We start from the raw sequence: 17,071 nt of genomic DNA on the forward strand, positions 1-17,071 counted from the left end.
TTTGAATAGTTGCAAAATAAAACTAAATCACCACTTTTCCACATGTTACCACTTACAGTTTTTGTACATATTTTACTCGTGTTAATAGTGTTCAATGTGGGTGTGACCGGTGAATAGAGAATATTTACTCCATCACAATATCTTCACTCCTTGCCCGTGTCAAAAATTTGAAGGCGATATTATTTTCACCCAAACTGTTGTTCAAAACTTTACCGCTGCTCATAACCTTGAATGATGGTTGGTAGGGATCTTATGTTTTGTAAGTGCATTAATCATGAGAAGACCCTGATTTTCGTACCGAAGTTTCAGATGATTTATTTCTTATGTGCTGCCACCGAGGATAAAACTTTTTCATTCTTTCTGGTTGATCTCTCTCTTTGTTTTAATGATTTCCAGTCTGGCAAAAGCTGTATAAAGATCATATGCTGTCATATTGCAAGTACAAAGTAAACAGTTTGTTTGCTTTCTTTCTGGTTGATCTCTCTTTCAGGAATGGTTTCGTGTCTGTAGAAAGTTGTATAAATGTTCCCCATGTCATCGTGCACTTACAATGTCAAAGTAGACTAGAGTTTTACAAATCCAAAATAATTACTTCTTGATTTTATCACTATGACGTGTCTTTAAATCAATAACTCGGAAGTTGTAAACCCAAACTAGATACCTGATCTCGCAACGCATTAATACACTGAAAATACATGTACATTTTTATAGAATGATACGAAAACATATATATTAAGCTATATATAAAAATCAGTGTGATGTGATAAAGCCCACAACATACAACGGGAATCCTCCAATCTACTTGAAAAGTGGTGTTATTTTTCATCCGGGTTACATAATATGAGGTCTTGCAAATCAGAACTTCAAGCGGAATATTAGAAGAGTGTATCCGAAAACAATCGCTGCACTGCGTTAAAAAAAACTCTATTGTGTTTATATTCATATGCTGTTCAAAAAAGAGTTTAAAAACAACTGTATTGAAAATGTTATGCAATGGTTGGATCGCATTTTCTTACTTTAAATAGTTTTTCAGACAACGCGTTAATGCTATGAATGGAATTCAACTTCCGTGCTGTTACTAGTACAGCCATTATGTTACATCTATGTTTGCTTTTTGTGGCTTTTCAACTGTCTGCTGGATATGGTAGGACATTTTTTGATTTCATTTACCTATCCCAATTTTCATTTTCATCTTCATTTTTTAAATACTCCTAATCAGCTCCGTAAATGAAATTTGTGTTGTCGTTCTTACTGTTCGTATTTACTTTAATCATGAAATATTTATTTTTCGCAGATTGATTGTTTTCAAATGTTTTATGAATTTATAAGAATTCACAGTAGAGGGATGTTAAAAGTCTTACATTGTGTGTACTCGATGTGACTGGTTTAGAGTGGTCAGAATATTTATTGGGAATTTCATTCATATGGGAATAAGTACACTTTAATTGTGTTTCGTGTGACACAAGTGCGGATCTAGAAAATTTTGAAGTTGGTTTGTGGTTGATTTCCATGATGATATATTGTTCGCCTAAGAAGAGATTCATACATTCGCTCTCCATTTACAGTTTTGTGTTCATCGTGAGTTCACCATGCGTTCACCGTTCATTGTCAATTGGAACACCAAAGTGAAAGGGTCAATTTTAACAGGAAGTCAGAAATGGAAAAGGAACGTGTGTGAAAGAGTGAAGTCAACGTTTATTATATCAGAAATTTAATTTATAAAGCACGAATGTCAGGATTATAAACTGTGGAAATTTAATGGAAAATACAGAGTACTCACCAATATCAAGAAATAGAATGAATTATTTGCATAATTACAAAATTTAGTAAGCACTGGTACATGTACAAAAGATGAGGCAGCTTCAGTTAATAAATACCTCAACCCAAACCCCACCCCCACTTCCCGAATTATGAATTTAGCACTTTCAAATATGGGCAAAAGCACAATTTGTTATTATAATTTTGTCTCACTTGACAGGGTAACACATTCAGCGTACACGGAGTAGACCGCAACTGAGAGGGACAATAAGGGGTTATTTGCACCTTTAGTACAATTGGAAAAGTTGCAATATAGATTTAAATCACCACTTTTATACATGTTACAACTTACTGTGCATTCCTTTTATTCATGTATATAGGGTTCAATGCGGGTGTGATCGGTCGATGGGGGATATTTACTCCTCATATGCCTCCGATCGCACATTTTGTATTTCATGTGAACCTTATGGGATTGGTCACTCTTCGATAGCTTCACTACTTCTCATCCCCGTGTCAAAGTTTGGGAGGTGATATTGTTTTCAGCCAAACTGTTTGTTTAAAATGTACCGCTGTTCATAAATTTGAATGTTGATTCTTAGGGATCTTATATTTTGTAAGTGCGTTCCTTATGACAAGACACTGGTTTTGGTACCAAAGTTTAAGACGAGTTATTTCTTATTTGTTGCCACCGAAGACATAGTGTTTCATAAACATAAAGGTCATATGATGTCATATTGCAAGTACAAAGTAAACAGTTTGTTTGCTTTCTTTGTGTTTGATCTCTCTTTTCGGAATGGTTTCGTGTCTGTAGAAAGTTGTATAATTGTCCCATCATGTCATGTTTGCTTTCTTTGTGGTTGATCTCTCTTTTCGGAATAGTTTCGTGTCTATAGAAAGCTGTATAATTGTCCCATCATGTCATGCACTTACAATGTCAAAGTAGTCTAGAGTTTTACAAATCCAAAATAATTACTTCTTAATTTTATCACTACGACGTGTCTTTAGATCAATAACTCGGAAGTCGTAAACCAAACTAGATACCCGATCTAGCCACTCTTTAATACATTGAAAATCGATTTATAGAACGATATGGAAACATGAATACTATTCTATATCAATAAAATATAAACCAGCGTCATAAGACCCGCAGCATACAACAGGAACCCCTCAATGGTGTTAATTACATCCGGGTTACCCACAATATAACATTTTAAAATACCGAACTTCAAGCGAACTAGTACACCCGTGTAGCGGCGATCAAACACTGAACGGTTTGTGTTACATTAAAAAACCCAATTCTTTTCATATTCATATGATGTTCAGAAAATGGTTAAAAAACAGTTTTGAAAATGTTATACAATGGTTGGCTTCTATCATGATCCATTTATATATCTTTTTTTCAGACTTGCATACCCGTCAACGCGTTAATGCTATATTTAGAATTTAACTTCCGTGTTGTTATGGGTGCAGCCATTATGATACATATATGTTTGCTTTTTGCAGTTTTTCAACTGTCCACTGGATATGGTAGGATATTTTCTAATCTCGTGTACCTATTCCTAATGTTCGTTTTCATCAGTCTTGTTTAGATATTAGTAATCATCAATGTAAACGAAATCATTTTTGTCGTTGTATATCTACTTTGAACAGGAAATATTTATTTTTGCAACTCGGTTGTTTTCAAACGTTTTATGAGTTTATAAAGATACAGAGTAAAATGTTCAAAATCTTAAAGGAAAACTATGGGCAGCATTCTGTGCACTTAATGTGATTGGTTTAGAGTGATGGGAATATATATTTCAAACATTTTGGTTGAGCATCATTGAAGAGACAGTATTTGTCGAAATGGGCATTTGGTGCATCACAATTGGTACCGTATAAGTTTTACATTATGACCCTTGGGTCGAGGCCTCTGCTGGTGGACTGTTAGTCCCCGAGGGTCTCTACAGCCCAGTAGCTAAGTACTTCGTTACTAGGTTGAAAATACAGATGTATATTTAATTACTGTAATAAAATATAGAAATTCATTTCAAAATTAAGGATTATCTCCCTCATGCATAGCTCTTATCCTTAGACGAATTTGACTAAACTTTTTTGGCACGCTGTTTTTAACTATAATAGCTTGAAAACTTCATTGTTATTTCGGATTTCAAACATTTCGGTTGAGCATCACTGAAGAGACATTATTTGTCGAAATGCGCATCTGGTGCATCAAAATTGGTACCGTATAAGTTTTACATATTAGGAATCCATTTTGTGTGGGAATAATTACATTTTAATTGTGTTGTGCCTTTTTTCTATGGCACAAGGGCGGGTCCAAAACAATTTAAGTGGTTTGAAGTCGATTTCCATGATGGTATATTTCCCTTCTGGAAAAAGAGATCCGCGCATTCCAAGAATGGCACATATTGACCTTTTAAAGAAAAAAAATAGCCAACTAAAAGCGTAAAATACATATTACCTCCTCAGATCTGCCCCTTTAACGTGTTTAAGCTCACCTGACCGTTGTCTGTCGTCCGTCTGTCTGCCTGTATGCTGGTGTGTCTGTAAAAATTTAACATTTTCGACTTCTTCAGAACAGCCAAACCAATTTCAACTAAATTTGGTACAAATCATTCTTGGATGAGGAGGATTCACTTTCCTTAAAATGAAGGACCATAACCACTCCAAAGGGGAGAAAATGCAAAGATAGCGTGGGGTCATTCAAAAATGTTCTCAAGAACAACTAGGTCAGGAAAGTGCAAATTCACATGAAAGTTTTCTGACGAAGTGCAAATTCAAGTTTGTTAAAATCATGACCCGGCGGTAGGGTAGGACCATGGTAGGGAATCAAAGTTTTACATGGAATATATAGGGAAAATCTTCTTCTCAGGAACCACTGGGCCAGGAAAGTTTAGATTTACATGAAAATTTCCTGACATTGTGCAAATTCAAGTTTGTTAAAAACATGGTATCGGGGGTAGGATGGGGCCTAAATGAGGGATCAAAGTTTTACATGGAAATACGAAGAGAAAATATTTAAAAATCTTCTCAAGAACCACTGCGTCAGGGAAGTTTACAATTATATGAAAATTTCCTGACATAGTGCAGATTCAACTTTGTCAAAATCATGCCCCTAAGTGTAGGGTGGAGCCACAATAAGAGATAAAAAAATTTCACGAGAATATATAGGGAATCTTTTAAAAATCATCTTCTCAGGAACCACTAGGCCATAAATACTGACAATTATATGAAAGCTTCCTGACATAGTGCGAATTTCACTTTGTTAAACGCATGCCTCCAGGGTGTCGGGTGGAACCACGATAGGAGGTCAAAGTTTTACTTACAAATCTGTTTTAAAAAATATTCTTAGAACGACTGGGTCAGAAAAGTTTATTATACCTCCCGCAACAAGTTGTGGGGGGTATACTGGAATCGGGTTGTCCGTCTGTCTGTCCGTCCGTCTGTCCGTCTGTAGACACAATGGTTTCCGGGCTCTAAAGCATTATCCTTTCCACCTACCGTCACCATATCATATATATGGACTACCCATGGGATGAAGGTGTTCCCTATCGATTTTGGGGTCAAAAGGTCAAAGGTCAAGTGCACTGTACATCAAAGTAGCAATATGGTTTCCGGGTTCTAAAGCGTTATCCTTTCCACCTACAGTCACCATATCATACATATGGACTATCCATGGGATGAAGATGTTCCCTATCGATTTTGGGGTCAAAAGGTCAAAGGTCACGCGCACTGGACATCGAAGTAGCAATATGGTTCGGTTTGTCATGCCATTTGTTTTTTACACTCAGAAAAGAAGTAGTTTATACCTATTACCAACACCCTTTGGGAGATTGGGGTAAGCGTGGGGTATTCTTAGTGAGCATTGCTCACAGTACCTCTTGTTTTTACATGGAAACTTCCTGATGCAAGGTGAAGATATAATGGAAATTCAAATTTGTAAAAACAAAATAGCCCCAATTGGACCACTATAGGGTATCAAAGTAATATATACATATGTACGAGAGTAGTATAGGTGGCTGTCTAGCGGGTATAAACAATAGACCTATTGTTCTCGAGAACAATACAAGGGGTCATATTGCAACCTTTACCTATTTGAAGGGTCAGCACATGTACAATAAAGGTATAATTGAATATCTCCCACATGTATTTCTTGACCGAAGGAATGAAACTTTACAGTGTGTTGATACATTTAAATTCCCATGCTCATTTTAAAGACGTGTTTCAACCTGTACAATAAAATGTTTTGTTTAGGCATTTAACCGACATATATTTCAAAGGTGTTGTTTTGCGTGTTCCTTGTTTTTAATCTCAATTCAATAGATTTTGAATGAACATTTGCTTGAAAGAAAACTGTATTGAAAAGACGTGGATGATTCTTTGAATTTAGCTATCGTATTTGAGGTTTAAAATCACATGTTTATTCATTCGAATCACGCAAGTCTTTACCTTTACAATTTAATGGCATTCATAAACGCCTTGTTCTATGGAGCGCAAAAACGTCCTGTTTTCCCTTGCATATATTTTCATGCTGAATAAAATCGTCTTTTGCCTTAAGAAAATTGATTGGAAAAAAAAAACCTATCGCATCACGATAATTAAGATCTTCGAGACTTTGACAAAGGCATGTATGTTAAATAACTAAATATATGATATAAAAAATATGTTAACTTTTATGTTAATGATATTAAGTTATTTTTCAAGTTCAGTAAATATCTTGAAACTTATATTTACTATATTAGTAGTCTGAGCAGTTGATAGCTCTTTTACAATTATTGAATAATTCCTAGATTATCGTTTAAAATCATGCAACTGAATTTTTCATGCTACAGACGCTTAATTTACTATTATATTTTTGATAAGTAGGAGTGTTGGTATGTTTATTTACAATACATAAAATTTGATTTACTGTGATTGAAAAAAGGATCATTAAATTAAGTTTGACAAATTTTAGAATACAACATTGATGATTTAGTACATTGGTAAAATGTCTTTTTGAAACAAACATTCTCGTAAATTTGATAGTTCAAAACGAGAACAAAGTCATTTATCAGGAAGAGCTAAAGTTAGTCGTGTAATGACGTCTACAACACGAGAACTATAAAAGTTGTATTTTAAACAGATAGTTTCGGATGGAGTCAGTGATGACTTTTAGAATCGTTGTTCTCAATAAAACAAGTCCCAGGTCCTTTGACGACAAAGGATATTTTGAATGTTGATACCTCAACTGATTCGATATGCAAGAGCTTGTTCTGGGTATAGTCAGTTTTAAATCGAGGTAAGCTACTGACAAACAAGTTGATGGTACAGGGATTTCAACGGTGTCGATTAAAGTCAGCATTTCGCAAATTCTATGGTCGTTATAACGATCTAGTTCGTCAATACAACCTCGCATTGGGTCAAATGCTGTCTGACGTGTTTCATACCGTTTGTTAAGACGTTCTTGGCACACTGATTTTGACTGCGGATAACTCCGTTTACCTGATCAGGATATGGGGCTCACGGCGGGATGTGACCGGTCAACAGGGGAGGCTTACTCCTCCTAGGCACCCGATCCCACCTCTGGTGTGTTCAGAGGTCCGTGTTTGCCCAACTATCTATTTTGTATTGCTTGTAGGAGTTATGAGATTGATCACTGTTCGTTATCTTCACCTTGCATTCAAACCTTATTACATGGTCATTGTAAGACATAACGTGTCGTGTATCATTACGATCATCGTCACATAACCTTCGATCCAGAAAGTGACTATAGCCTATCAAGATCTATCAATACAAATTAAATTTGCACATGAGATTTTTTAGATCAAAAGATGTGCTGATGATGAATATCAACTTTGATCTAAATCGAAAGCAATCTGGAATTACTTATTTTTGTGAAAGTGGTGGGTATTCTAGTAAATAATTTGCTTTCAAAGATTAAAACAAACTCCTTATATGGAGTTAATGTCGTTTTCATGCAGAATACACCCCTATGTTGTGTTTTATTACAAGTTTGTGCAGGAATTGTAAAAGGTATAGAATTTTGATACTTAAACGAATCCGCATCTGCAGTCCAGCAAATCGGACGTCGGACTTTCAATGCTATAGAAGGGTTTTTATTTTACATGGATACCAACAATATCATCAAGATCAAAATGAAAAGAATGTATAGAACACGATATAAGTAAAGGTATTGTCATACATCGGAGGTATAACGTTAACTTAATCGAGTGATTTTGAGGGATTTTGAGCGAGTGACGTCGTAGACTTCGTGGTGTAGTGGTAGAGAGCCAATCCTTCATGCGCGAGATCCGGGTTTAACTCCTACCAACATCAATATTTTTTCCATTTCAATGTTAACTACATTTGTGTTTGTGTTATTGAAAAATTCCTTTCTTTCAGGATATTGGACAGGAAATTATACTTAAATATAAATACATCAATACACAATCACAGAACACCGCGAAAATATGCCAGTGTTACATATCATATATATTGTCTAAATGCATAGGGGGAAAACGAAATACTTTATTTTCGGAGTTAATTTTGCTGCAATTAAAAAGCACATTTTATCTATGTCAAAAAGTATGAATCCGTAAATGATAATGGAAAGTAACGTTTTTTCCAATGCATCTAATGTACAGTACGAAACGTTAGAAAAAAAACTGTGAATGCATAGCTATTCGTCAGTTCCTCACCAAGCACTTTATTGATGAAAATACCACCTTATGATGTAATGTGTAGCAAGAGTAGACATATGTATCACATCCAACAAAAATGTCACAATCAATATCAGCCACTTCCTGAGACAAAGCCCCCACAGACAATTTCAATAATCTCTCGATAGAACCAGGTCCGGGGTGATGGTAATGTGTACTGGTAACTAATGTAAAACTTATACGGTATCAATTGTGATGCACCAGATGCGCATTTCGACAAATAATACCTCTTTAGTGTTGCTCAACCGAAATTTTGAAATCCGAAATGACAATAAACTTGCAAGAGCTATTTTAGGAAATAACAGTGCCAAAACGTGGAGTAAAATTCGTCTAAAGATAAGAGCAAATTTTATCACATCAATTAAATATAATTCCGTATTTTCAAGCTAGTAACAAATGGTAACTAAATCACAGCCAATTTCAGTGTAATGGGGGTGTAATGTGTAATGGACCTTTTTTACATCACAACTAATGGTAATGTAATGCATTACCTGTGGGAAATGTACTGTAATGCACATTGCATCCCATTACATTTACATTACTCCAAATATTTGATGATATTTTGAAGATTTCGATCATTTCATTACGAGTACATTAGTGTTGACTGAAACATGATGCATTTGAACATTGATGGCAATCAAATGCAATGAATAAATTAGATGGGATTCCTAACATTGATGAATATTTTCTGCATTGCATCTTTAAAAATCATAAATCATTACATGTATAAAAATGATGTTTCTTTCATCTATTTAATATCATTATGTTCTGTAATATGTAATGTAATGTAATACACTCTCAAATAATGAGTAAGGATAATGGAAATATCACATGTTCCAAGTCGTGGTAACATAATGCATTGTATTGCTGTGTATTTAACCCCAGGCCTGTATAGAACACCTTCTTATGCATATCTGCACGTGCCTTGGACCCAAGCTTGTTTCCACTTTTGCAAACTTTTCCTCATTTTCTGATAAAGAGATCATAATTTTCCAACTTGAAAGTGTCTAATTCATGTGCTTTCAATATGATCAATTCAGACCCGGTGTTTTGGACAGTTTGCTAACTTTTGACTCTACACATGTCATCAGGGCAACCATTCTTGAACTTATTAAAAAATATATACATTATGCCAGTCACAATTCAGCATGCAGATGATTTTCATTTGAACCTTTAAACATGATTTTTTTCCGATTAACAAACACATGTTCATAAACAGCTGGTTTTTCTTAAATCTCCAATCAATGACAATGTACATGCAAAGTGACCATAAATACTAATGTGATTTCCTTAGAGACAACGAAGCTTTAAAGTTGTACTTTATTTTTGTTTATATATTCCCTTATACATATTTATCTCAGAACAGTGTATCAATGAACAAAAAATAAATACTTGAATACTTATAATTTTATTATGGCGTTTATGGGCACGACTGTATTTACAACACAAAGGAAACGGGCCGCCAGCATGATCAAGGGCAGGCCCCAACAAACAACAAAAGCATCATCAAAAGCAAATTCAACATCAACATATTCTTTTGCAAAGTCAACATTCAAAAATATCAACATTCACAGTTCAAATCATATCAAAGAGTGCTTGACCCTGGGAGGTGCAGAGGTCAAACATATCATGACCTTGACCCTGGGGGGTGCAGAGGTCAAGGACTTGTAGATTTTCACATTTCATCATAAGTTCTGACAGTGCCGCTCGTAAGCGCTAAAAACAGGTACCAACGTCACACTGCACACAGCCGTACCGGAATGCAATACCCGTATATGCTAAAGTTGATGAACTAGGACACCTTCGACTCCGTTTGTGATGTCGGCATGGAAGACGAGGTTTTCCTGAAAGTAGAAATTAACAGACGACGCAGAAAAGGCAAATAAAGTGGAGGGATGGGTGGGTTTTACAGACAAAAAACCTTTGATTTCATCACCGACCTGCTATGATGCTCTAAGTTTGGGAAAGGAAGAGGCAGACAAAGGGCCGCCGCTTATATATAGCGCAAGGGGGAATAATCAGAATGGACTTCGGTGCATTAGACAAACGGGGAATAACTGCGTATTGCACTGTCTTCGATAAAACCATCTAATTCATATACGAATTAGATGTAAGTATTATCTCAGAACAGTGTATCAATGAACAAAAAATAAATATATGAATACTTATAATTTTATTATGGCGTTTATGGGCACGGCTGTATTTACAACACAAAGGAAACGGGCCGTCAGCATGATCAAGGACAGGCCCCAACAAACAACAAAAGCATCATCAAAAGCAAATTCAACATCAACATATTCTCTTGCAAAGTCAACATTCAAAGTTAAAAAATATCAACTTTCACAGTTCAAATCATATCAAAGAGTGCTTGACCCTGGGAGGTACAGAGGTCAAGGACTTGTATATTTTCACATTTCATCATAAGTTCTGACAGTGCCGCTCGTAAGCGCCACAAGTTTCCTACCTTGAATGGCAGTAAACTCCGCCACACTGGGGGTGGGGGAAGAGCGGAACTTTGCTATAATTAAGCCGTACCCATAAGGACTACTGCGGAAAGTATACAACATTGTGGCATAGTATAGCTTCTAGAACCCCTTGTAGTGTGTTTAATAGAATGGAATTCCCTAGTTTGGATAGATGAACCCCATCACTGTGTAAAAATGTGGGTTGTGGTTTGATATTTGGATATGAAATGACAGCCCCCCCCCTTCCGACTTGATTAAAGCGCTTGCAAATGAATTAAGGCACCGGCGTGCTTCCTCCATTTTGACCCTATTGTGGGAACATTTCCATTCAATGCGCGGTAGAACGCAAGACCATATAATCCTAGCATTGGGAAAGTTTGTTTTTATAAATTTTGTAACTTTTTTAGTCTGTAACCTCAATTTTCTTATGGATGTATGGCTTAAATCATTCCCACCGCAATGTAGTAGAATGGCGCTTGGCTGCGGACCAAATCTACTTAAGTATTTTAATTTATTGAAGATCTGCATAAGAGCTAGACCGCTGTAACCATGCCACCATAAAGATATATTTATCCTACCGAGATTCAAACCGCAACCACCAGGCCTAAGTAGAGCTTCTGTTTGTGCCAACTTTAATATTGAGGAGCCCACCAACCAAACGATTTGACTCTCTACAAAATAAATGAACTTGAAAACTTTGGTATACGGATGTATGATTTATAACAGCTAGATCGCCATATACCAGATTTCTGAATGACATCGGATGAAACTCCCTTGATTGCTAGTTCCGTACTCGCCCCAATCCTAAAAGAATGAGTTTTATACTTGCCTGGCAATTGAAGTACTTTAATTGCTTTTGACAAAATAGCAGTAAATTGGTATCTGGTCAATGGGGACGAATCAAAATGGCAGAAAAGGGGGCCCGAGTCATTAGGGCGAACATTCAGAAAAACATCCATATGATAAAATGGGCATGTCGAATCTCCTACCCTAGGAATGTTAAGCACTGAACCCTTGCCCACCTGGTCAGTCTTAGAATATGTAATGGTTAAACTTATTGAGTCATTTGCTCTGTTTAATATCACCTCTTTTTACAACTCTTGCTGTTGAACTGCGATCGTTAACTAATTCGCCTACCCAGAGCAGCCCGTGAAAAGCCAATGAGAATGCAGCACAAAACAAAGCAGACTCGTAGACATTACTACAAATACATGGAGGCACCTGAAATATTCAAGCTAAGATATGTTTTGTTATTGGAAGCCTGTTATCTGGAGTATGCCTCAAACGTTTCATACCTTGCAAAAGTTTAACAACCAAAAATTCAGAAGTAGGATCATAAATTCCTTGCAATTTGCAATGATATGACAAGGCAGCCATGTATGAGCGGGCTGTGGAAAAAACTAAACCCCTGATAGATAAATTTAACATGAATTGAACTATTGAAGCTAAGTTGGGTGGTCAATTTGGACTGATCCGGTTTTCTGAACAAAACTTGTAATACGCCTGGAGACTTGCATTGTGAGCTCTGTGTGTGTTTTGTGATAATGAAGCTTCTAATAATTTGTTGAATTCAAACTGGAGATGAGGTTTGTGAAGGAGGAGGGGATTGTCAATGGAACTGGATCTGCTTCCGGCGCTGCATAACGAAATCTTTCCCACTGCTTGCGAGAAATAAAATCGACAATGATGTTTTGTGGGAATATATTTTGCACGGAATAAATTTTATGTCACATTTAGCAATACATGTTCCCTTACCAAAGTGAGCTATCATTTGGACGACTTCATCAAATGAAGTATATTGGACTGAAGTCTCATTGGGGTCTATGAATGCATTAACGCTACAGTGGTCAGGGAAGGATAAATGAGTTATGAGCCGCCATCCTGAAATATCCCCCTTTGGTACCACCCCTATTGGCGAAATACGAATATTGGAAATGGGCAACTCTTTGTATGGACCACCAAGCCTGCCCAACTCGATTTCCTTACAAAGTTATTCTTTAACCTCCCGATGGTGTTCATATGCTGATATCAAGTTGTCCGATTGTATATGTAACCTAGGCCCCAAATAATGTTACTGAAATCCCTGGGTAAATCCTAGATATAATTTGTTTGCCACTGCTCTATTTGGATATTGATCTAAGTATTTCTTTAAAACTGAAACTCTAACTGGCGTTTTGCCTAAATCCCAAATTTTGTTGGTTTTGAAATCGATTTCTTGGGCGCGAAGAAATATTCGACCCTCTATAAGTGAATGATTGATTTTGTTGCCCTCTGAAAGTGAGTGCTGAATTTGACGTCGAAAACTGATATTTCCCCGGGAAGCGAAAATTGTTGAGGGACTTGTGTCCATTTGCTTGCGGTTGATGAACCCCTGGACAGTGAATCATGGCATGCTGCCCATTACATCGCAAGCACATATGATCATAAAAACAAGGAAATTTGCTACAAGATCTTTGAAGTTGAAATCATAACATTTCCCTGCGACTGCCGGGGCTTGTTTCAGACTCAGAGTATGAGTTTCCACAGAAGATGGGGTCATATACATAAGCCAGAGTTCCGAGTCGACCTCTCCCCAAGAGCTACCGGGGTTATTGGCCTTGCGAAGGCGGTACTGAATATCATACTCATACCACCACTTATAACCCCTACCAGCCCCCATTTTTACTGTTTGAATGTACTTAAGGAGGTTAATGGTTTTAACAGGGTGTGCCTGCAAGAAGATTGCTGCAAAAATCAACATGACATCCGTCCATTTTTCTATAGACTTTATACGTTTAGGTGTCGAGTCCCTAGTTACTATTTCCCCGAGGTTGTTCATGACGAGTTTTTTCTCCACCCCCCCCCCAGCTTTTGGTGGCAACAGAAAGACTAAATCAATGTACTGACCCTCAATAATTTTCTGCCGAATGGCCTGCACAACATGCATACCTATATTGTTAATGGAAGGTGTAGGTGCCATCGCCACTTGAGAATTCTGTAGGCCTATCGAGGACAACTCCACACTCTGAGGTACAGCTGCCATGACTAAATTAACCGGGTTCGTAGCTGACATCTGAAGCTCTCCTTCCTGACCCGACTCAGCCATAGTGCGTAGTGCGGGACCCTGACTCGGCATCTCTGTAAGGGGGGGGGGGTTGATACCGCCGCCTTTGAACTTGCCGACGACTTGGCCTTCGACCTCGGTGTCCTTTTTATTTTCCGAATTGGAGGCATACTCACATGCAATGAAAATATATAATGATTTAATTGCCTTAAAATATATCAATCATTGTACTATGAATTTAGTTGATTAAGTTGCCTACTTTAATTAAATTATTTAATCAAAATGGCTACCCACGCTAACACTCGTGACACAACGGGCCTAAAGTTTCAATTAAAAATCTATCAACATCGGGGTGAAATTTACATTTACATTCTTCGCACTACGTTTAAAATTACAATTAATCAATCAAGAAACAATTGCATTAACTCTTGGATAGAAATTCAGCCAAATTTGCATCTAATTTTACAGACAAAAGACCTTTGATTTCATCATCAACCTGCTATGATGCTGTAAGTTTGGGGAAAGGAAGAGGAAGACAAAGCGTCGCCGTTTATATATAGCGCAGAGGGAAATAATCAGAATGGACTTCGGTGCATTAAACAAACGGGGAATAACTGCGTATTGTTCTATCTTCGATAAAACCATCTAATTCATATGCGAATTAGATGTAAGTAGTATTTGTGTAATAAACTGTTTAACAACGTAATGTTTACGATGACTGATCACGAAATAGGAATATTTATTTTATTTCATTTTTATTGAAGAAACAGCTGTCTTTGGTGTCAAGATTTTAATTCATCGTGAGGAATGGCGGTGTGAAATGTTGAATAGTCATATGTTCTGTTGTTGTTGATTTAGGGAAAAGGGGGTTTGTGATTTCTAATTTAGGGAAAGGTCCTTTATGAAAAACGTGATAATTTCAGCTTCTCCGCCGTCAACTCCCCATATGTAGTTAGCAATATTTCATTATCACCAGATAAGATGTTTATAGCTCTAAACCGATTCGATACACAAAAACTTGCCCTTTGTATACAGTAATCAGTTTTGAAATCGAGGCAGACTACTGACTAACAAATTGATGGTGCAGGGGTTCCTCGTGTAAAGTAAGCATTTCGAAAATTCTTTGGTCGTTTTAATGATATTGTTTGTTAATACAACCTGTCATTTGCCAAATGCTGTCTGACATACTTCATACCAATTGTTAGGCTGTTCTTTACACACCTATTTTTCTAACATACTATTCCGTTTAAATAATCAAAATATAGGGTTCAAAGTTGATGTGTCCGTCCATCAGGGGATGTTTGATTCTCCACTGCACCTTATTCAAGGGCCTGTATTTTTCCAACTATTAATTTTGCATTCCCTTTATGGAGTTACGAGAGTCCCCGAGGGTTTCTACAGCCCAGTAGCTAAGTACTTCGTTACTAGCTTGAAAAAGGGATGCATATTTAATTACGGTGATAAAAGTTAGAAATTCATTTCAAAATTAAGGATTATCTCCCTCACGCATAGCTCTTATCCTTAGACGAATTTGACTCCATTCTTTTGGCACACTGTTTTCCCCCTAAAATAGCTCTAAAACTTCATTGTTATTTCGGATTTTAAACATTTCGGTTGAACATCACTGAAGATACATTATTTGTCGAAATGGGCATCTGGTGCATCAAAATTGGTACCGTATAAGTTTTACATGATAACTAAAATTTCTCCATAACGTCAGTGCTGCATAACTTCTGACAAATGTTTAAAACGTTTAGGGTTTTTGGCTTTGGTTTTTTTAGTGCTTTCTACCAAAAGATTAGAAATGTCGGAACATTTGGTCGTTAGGTATAAAATAAGATATACAATGCTCATGTTGAACAGGAAAAATCCTGTAGTGTAGGTTGTGTAACACTTGTACAGGAACATGAGATGTAGTATCGAAACCCATTCACTCCATGGGATATCAACTTAATTTCCACATGAGGATTGATGTAGTCATTACATCCATTGTGTTTATAAAATCATATATTGCGGTTAAAAACCCGGCTTCAATTTCTGATCCCAGCGTCATGTTTTATGTTTTATAGGTAAATTTTTGCCAAGCCCCGATAAAACCAAAGTCGTTTTACATAGGTAGTGAATATTTTTAGCAAAGCTCTCTATATCAGAATTGAACATCGCGGGTCTTTTGGATATTCATCACCTTTAACACCGCGTAGATGTGTCTTTATAGACGTAGGTTTTATATATATAAAAAAAACGTATTGCTACGGACGTGATTGAAATGAATTTGTTATACTCCACATTCACTTGTAATGTTTCTTAATAAGTGAAAAATTCTCAACTGGGAAGTAAAACAACAAATATGATATTTTTTAAATTAGGTGTGGTATCAAAGAGAAAGTTACCAGTCAAATGCATATCTGGTGCATCAACACTGGTACCGTATAAGTTTTACATTGACCACTGTTTTCTTCACCTTTTTATTTTCATCTTTCTGGGAAATATTGAAATAGGTGATGGTAATCAAGAGGATTTTAAAATTTCGACTAAGGTATAGAAGAGTTTAAGTTTTTAAATGGAATTACACAAATAACGTTTTGGATTCAATGATCTTTTAACACAGAATGAGACATGGGAATAAAATAGATTTACATGGAAAACTACAATCGACGGACACTTATTTTCCATTTTGCAATTATCCCTTTTCTGAAGTCGGATTAGATGCAGGTGGTTATATCATTTATAGTTTATTCTTTACAGACAATATTGCCTTGGGAAAACATGCAAAGCAGTTGTATCCAATTCAACCTTCTTTATGGGCAGCGGATCTAGCAGTGGACGGTATGCGATCAGACCTATCTTCTTATGGGGAACAGTGTACAATATCAGCAGATGAGAAACAAACAGCGAAGTGGTGGGTGGATCTCGGAGGTGTCCTCAGTATACATCACATAACTATATACTACAGGACGGAAAATAAGGGCTGGGGTAATTTTGATATGCTATTTTATACCATGAAATCGATAAAACTAGAACAGCTCTTATCAGCACGGAATTTCATTTCCTCTCTTGTAATTTAAAGCTCAGAGTCATTCAAACTCATTTGGAAGAAACATTTAAAG

At 36.5% G+C, this 17,071-nt stretch overlaps 1 protein-coding gene and 2 pseudogenes across 1 annotated transcript in view; 1 reads left to right on the forward strand and 2 right to left on the reverse strand.

The window, feature by feature from the left end:
• Positions 1-10,945: 10,945 nt before the first annotated feature.
• LOC125658710 (uncharacterized) lies at positions 10,946-12,692 on the reverse strand (annotated as a pseudogene).
• A 391-nt stretch (positions 12,693-13,083) lies between these two features.
• LOC125656430 (uncharacterized) lies at positions 13,084-14,036 on the reverse strand (annotated as a pseudogene).
• Positions 14,037-15,768: 1,732 nt separating this feature from the next.
• The window catches only part of LOC130049702 (uncharacterized), a 34,567-nt gene continuing 33,264 nt past the window's right edge, over positions 15,769-17,071 (forward strand). Inside the window, exons 1-2 of the mRNA XM_056147638.1 lie at positions 15,769-15,791; positions 16,696-16,937. Of these exons, the coding sequence (XP_056003613.1) occupies positions 15,769-15,791; positions 16,696-16,937 (265 nt within the window). The remainder of the gene's footprint in view (positions 15,792-16,695; positions 16,938-17,071) is intronic.

Source organism: Ostrea edulis, chromosome 8, assembly GCF_947568905.1.
Source record: "Ostrea edulis chromosome 8, xbOstEdul1.1, whole genome shotgun sequence".
Classification (NCBI taxonomy): domain Eukaryota; kingdom Metazoa; phylum Mollusca; class Bivalvia; order Ostreida; family Ostreidae; genus Ostrea; species Ostrea edulis.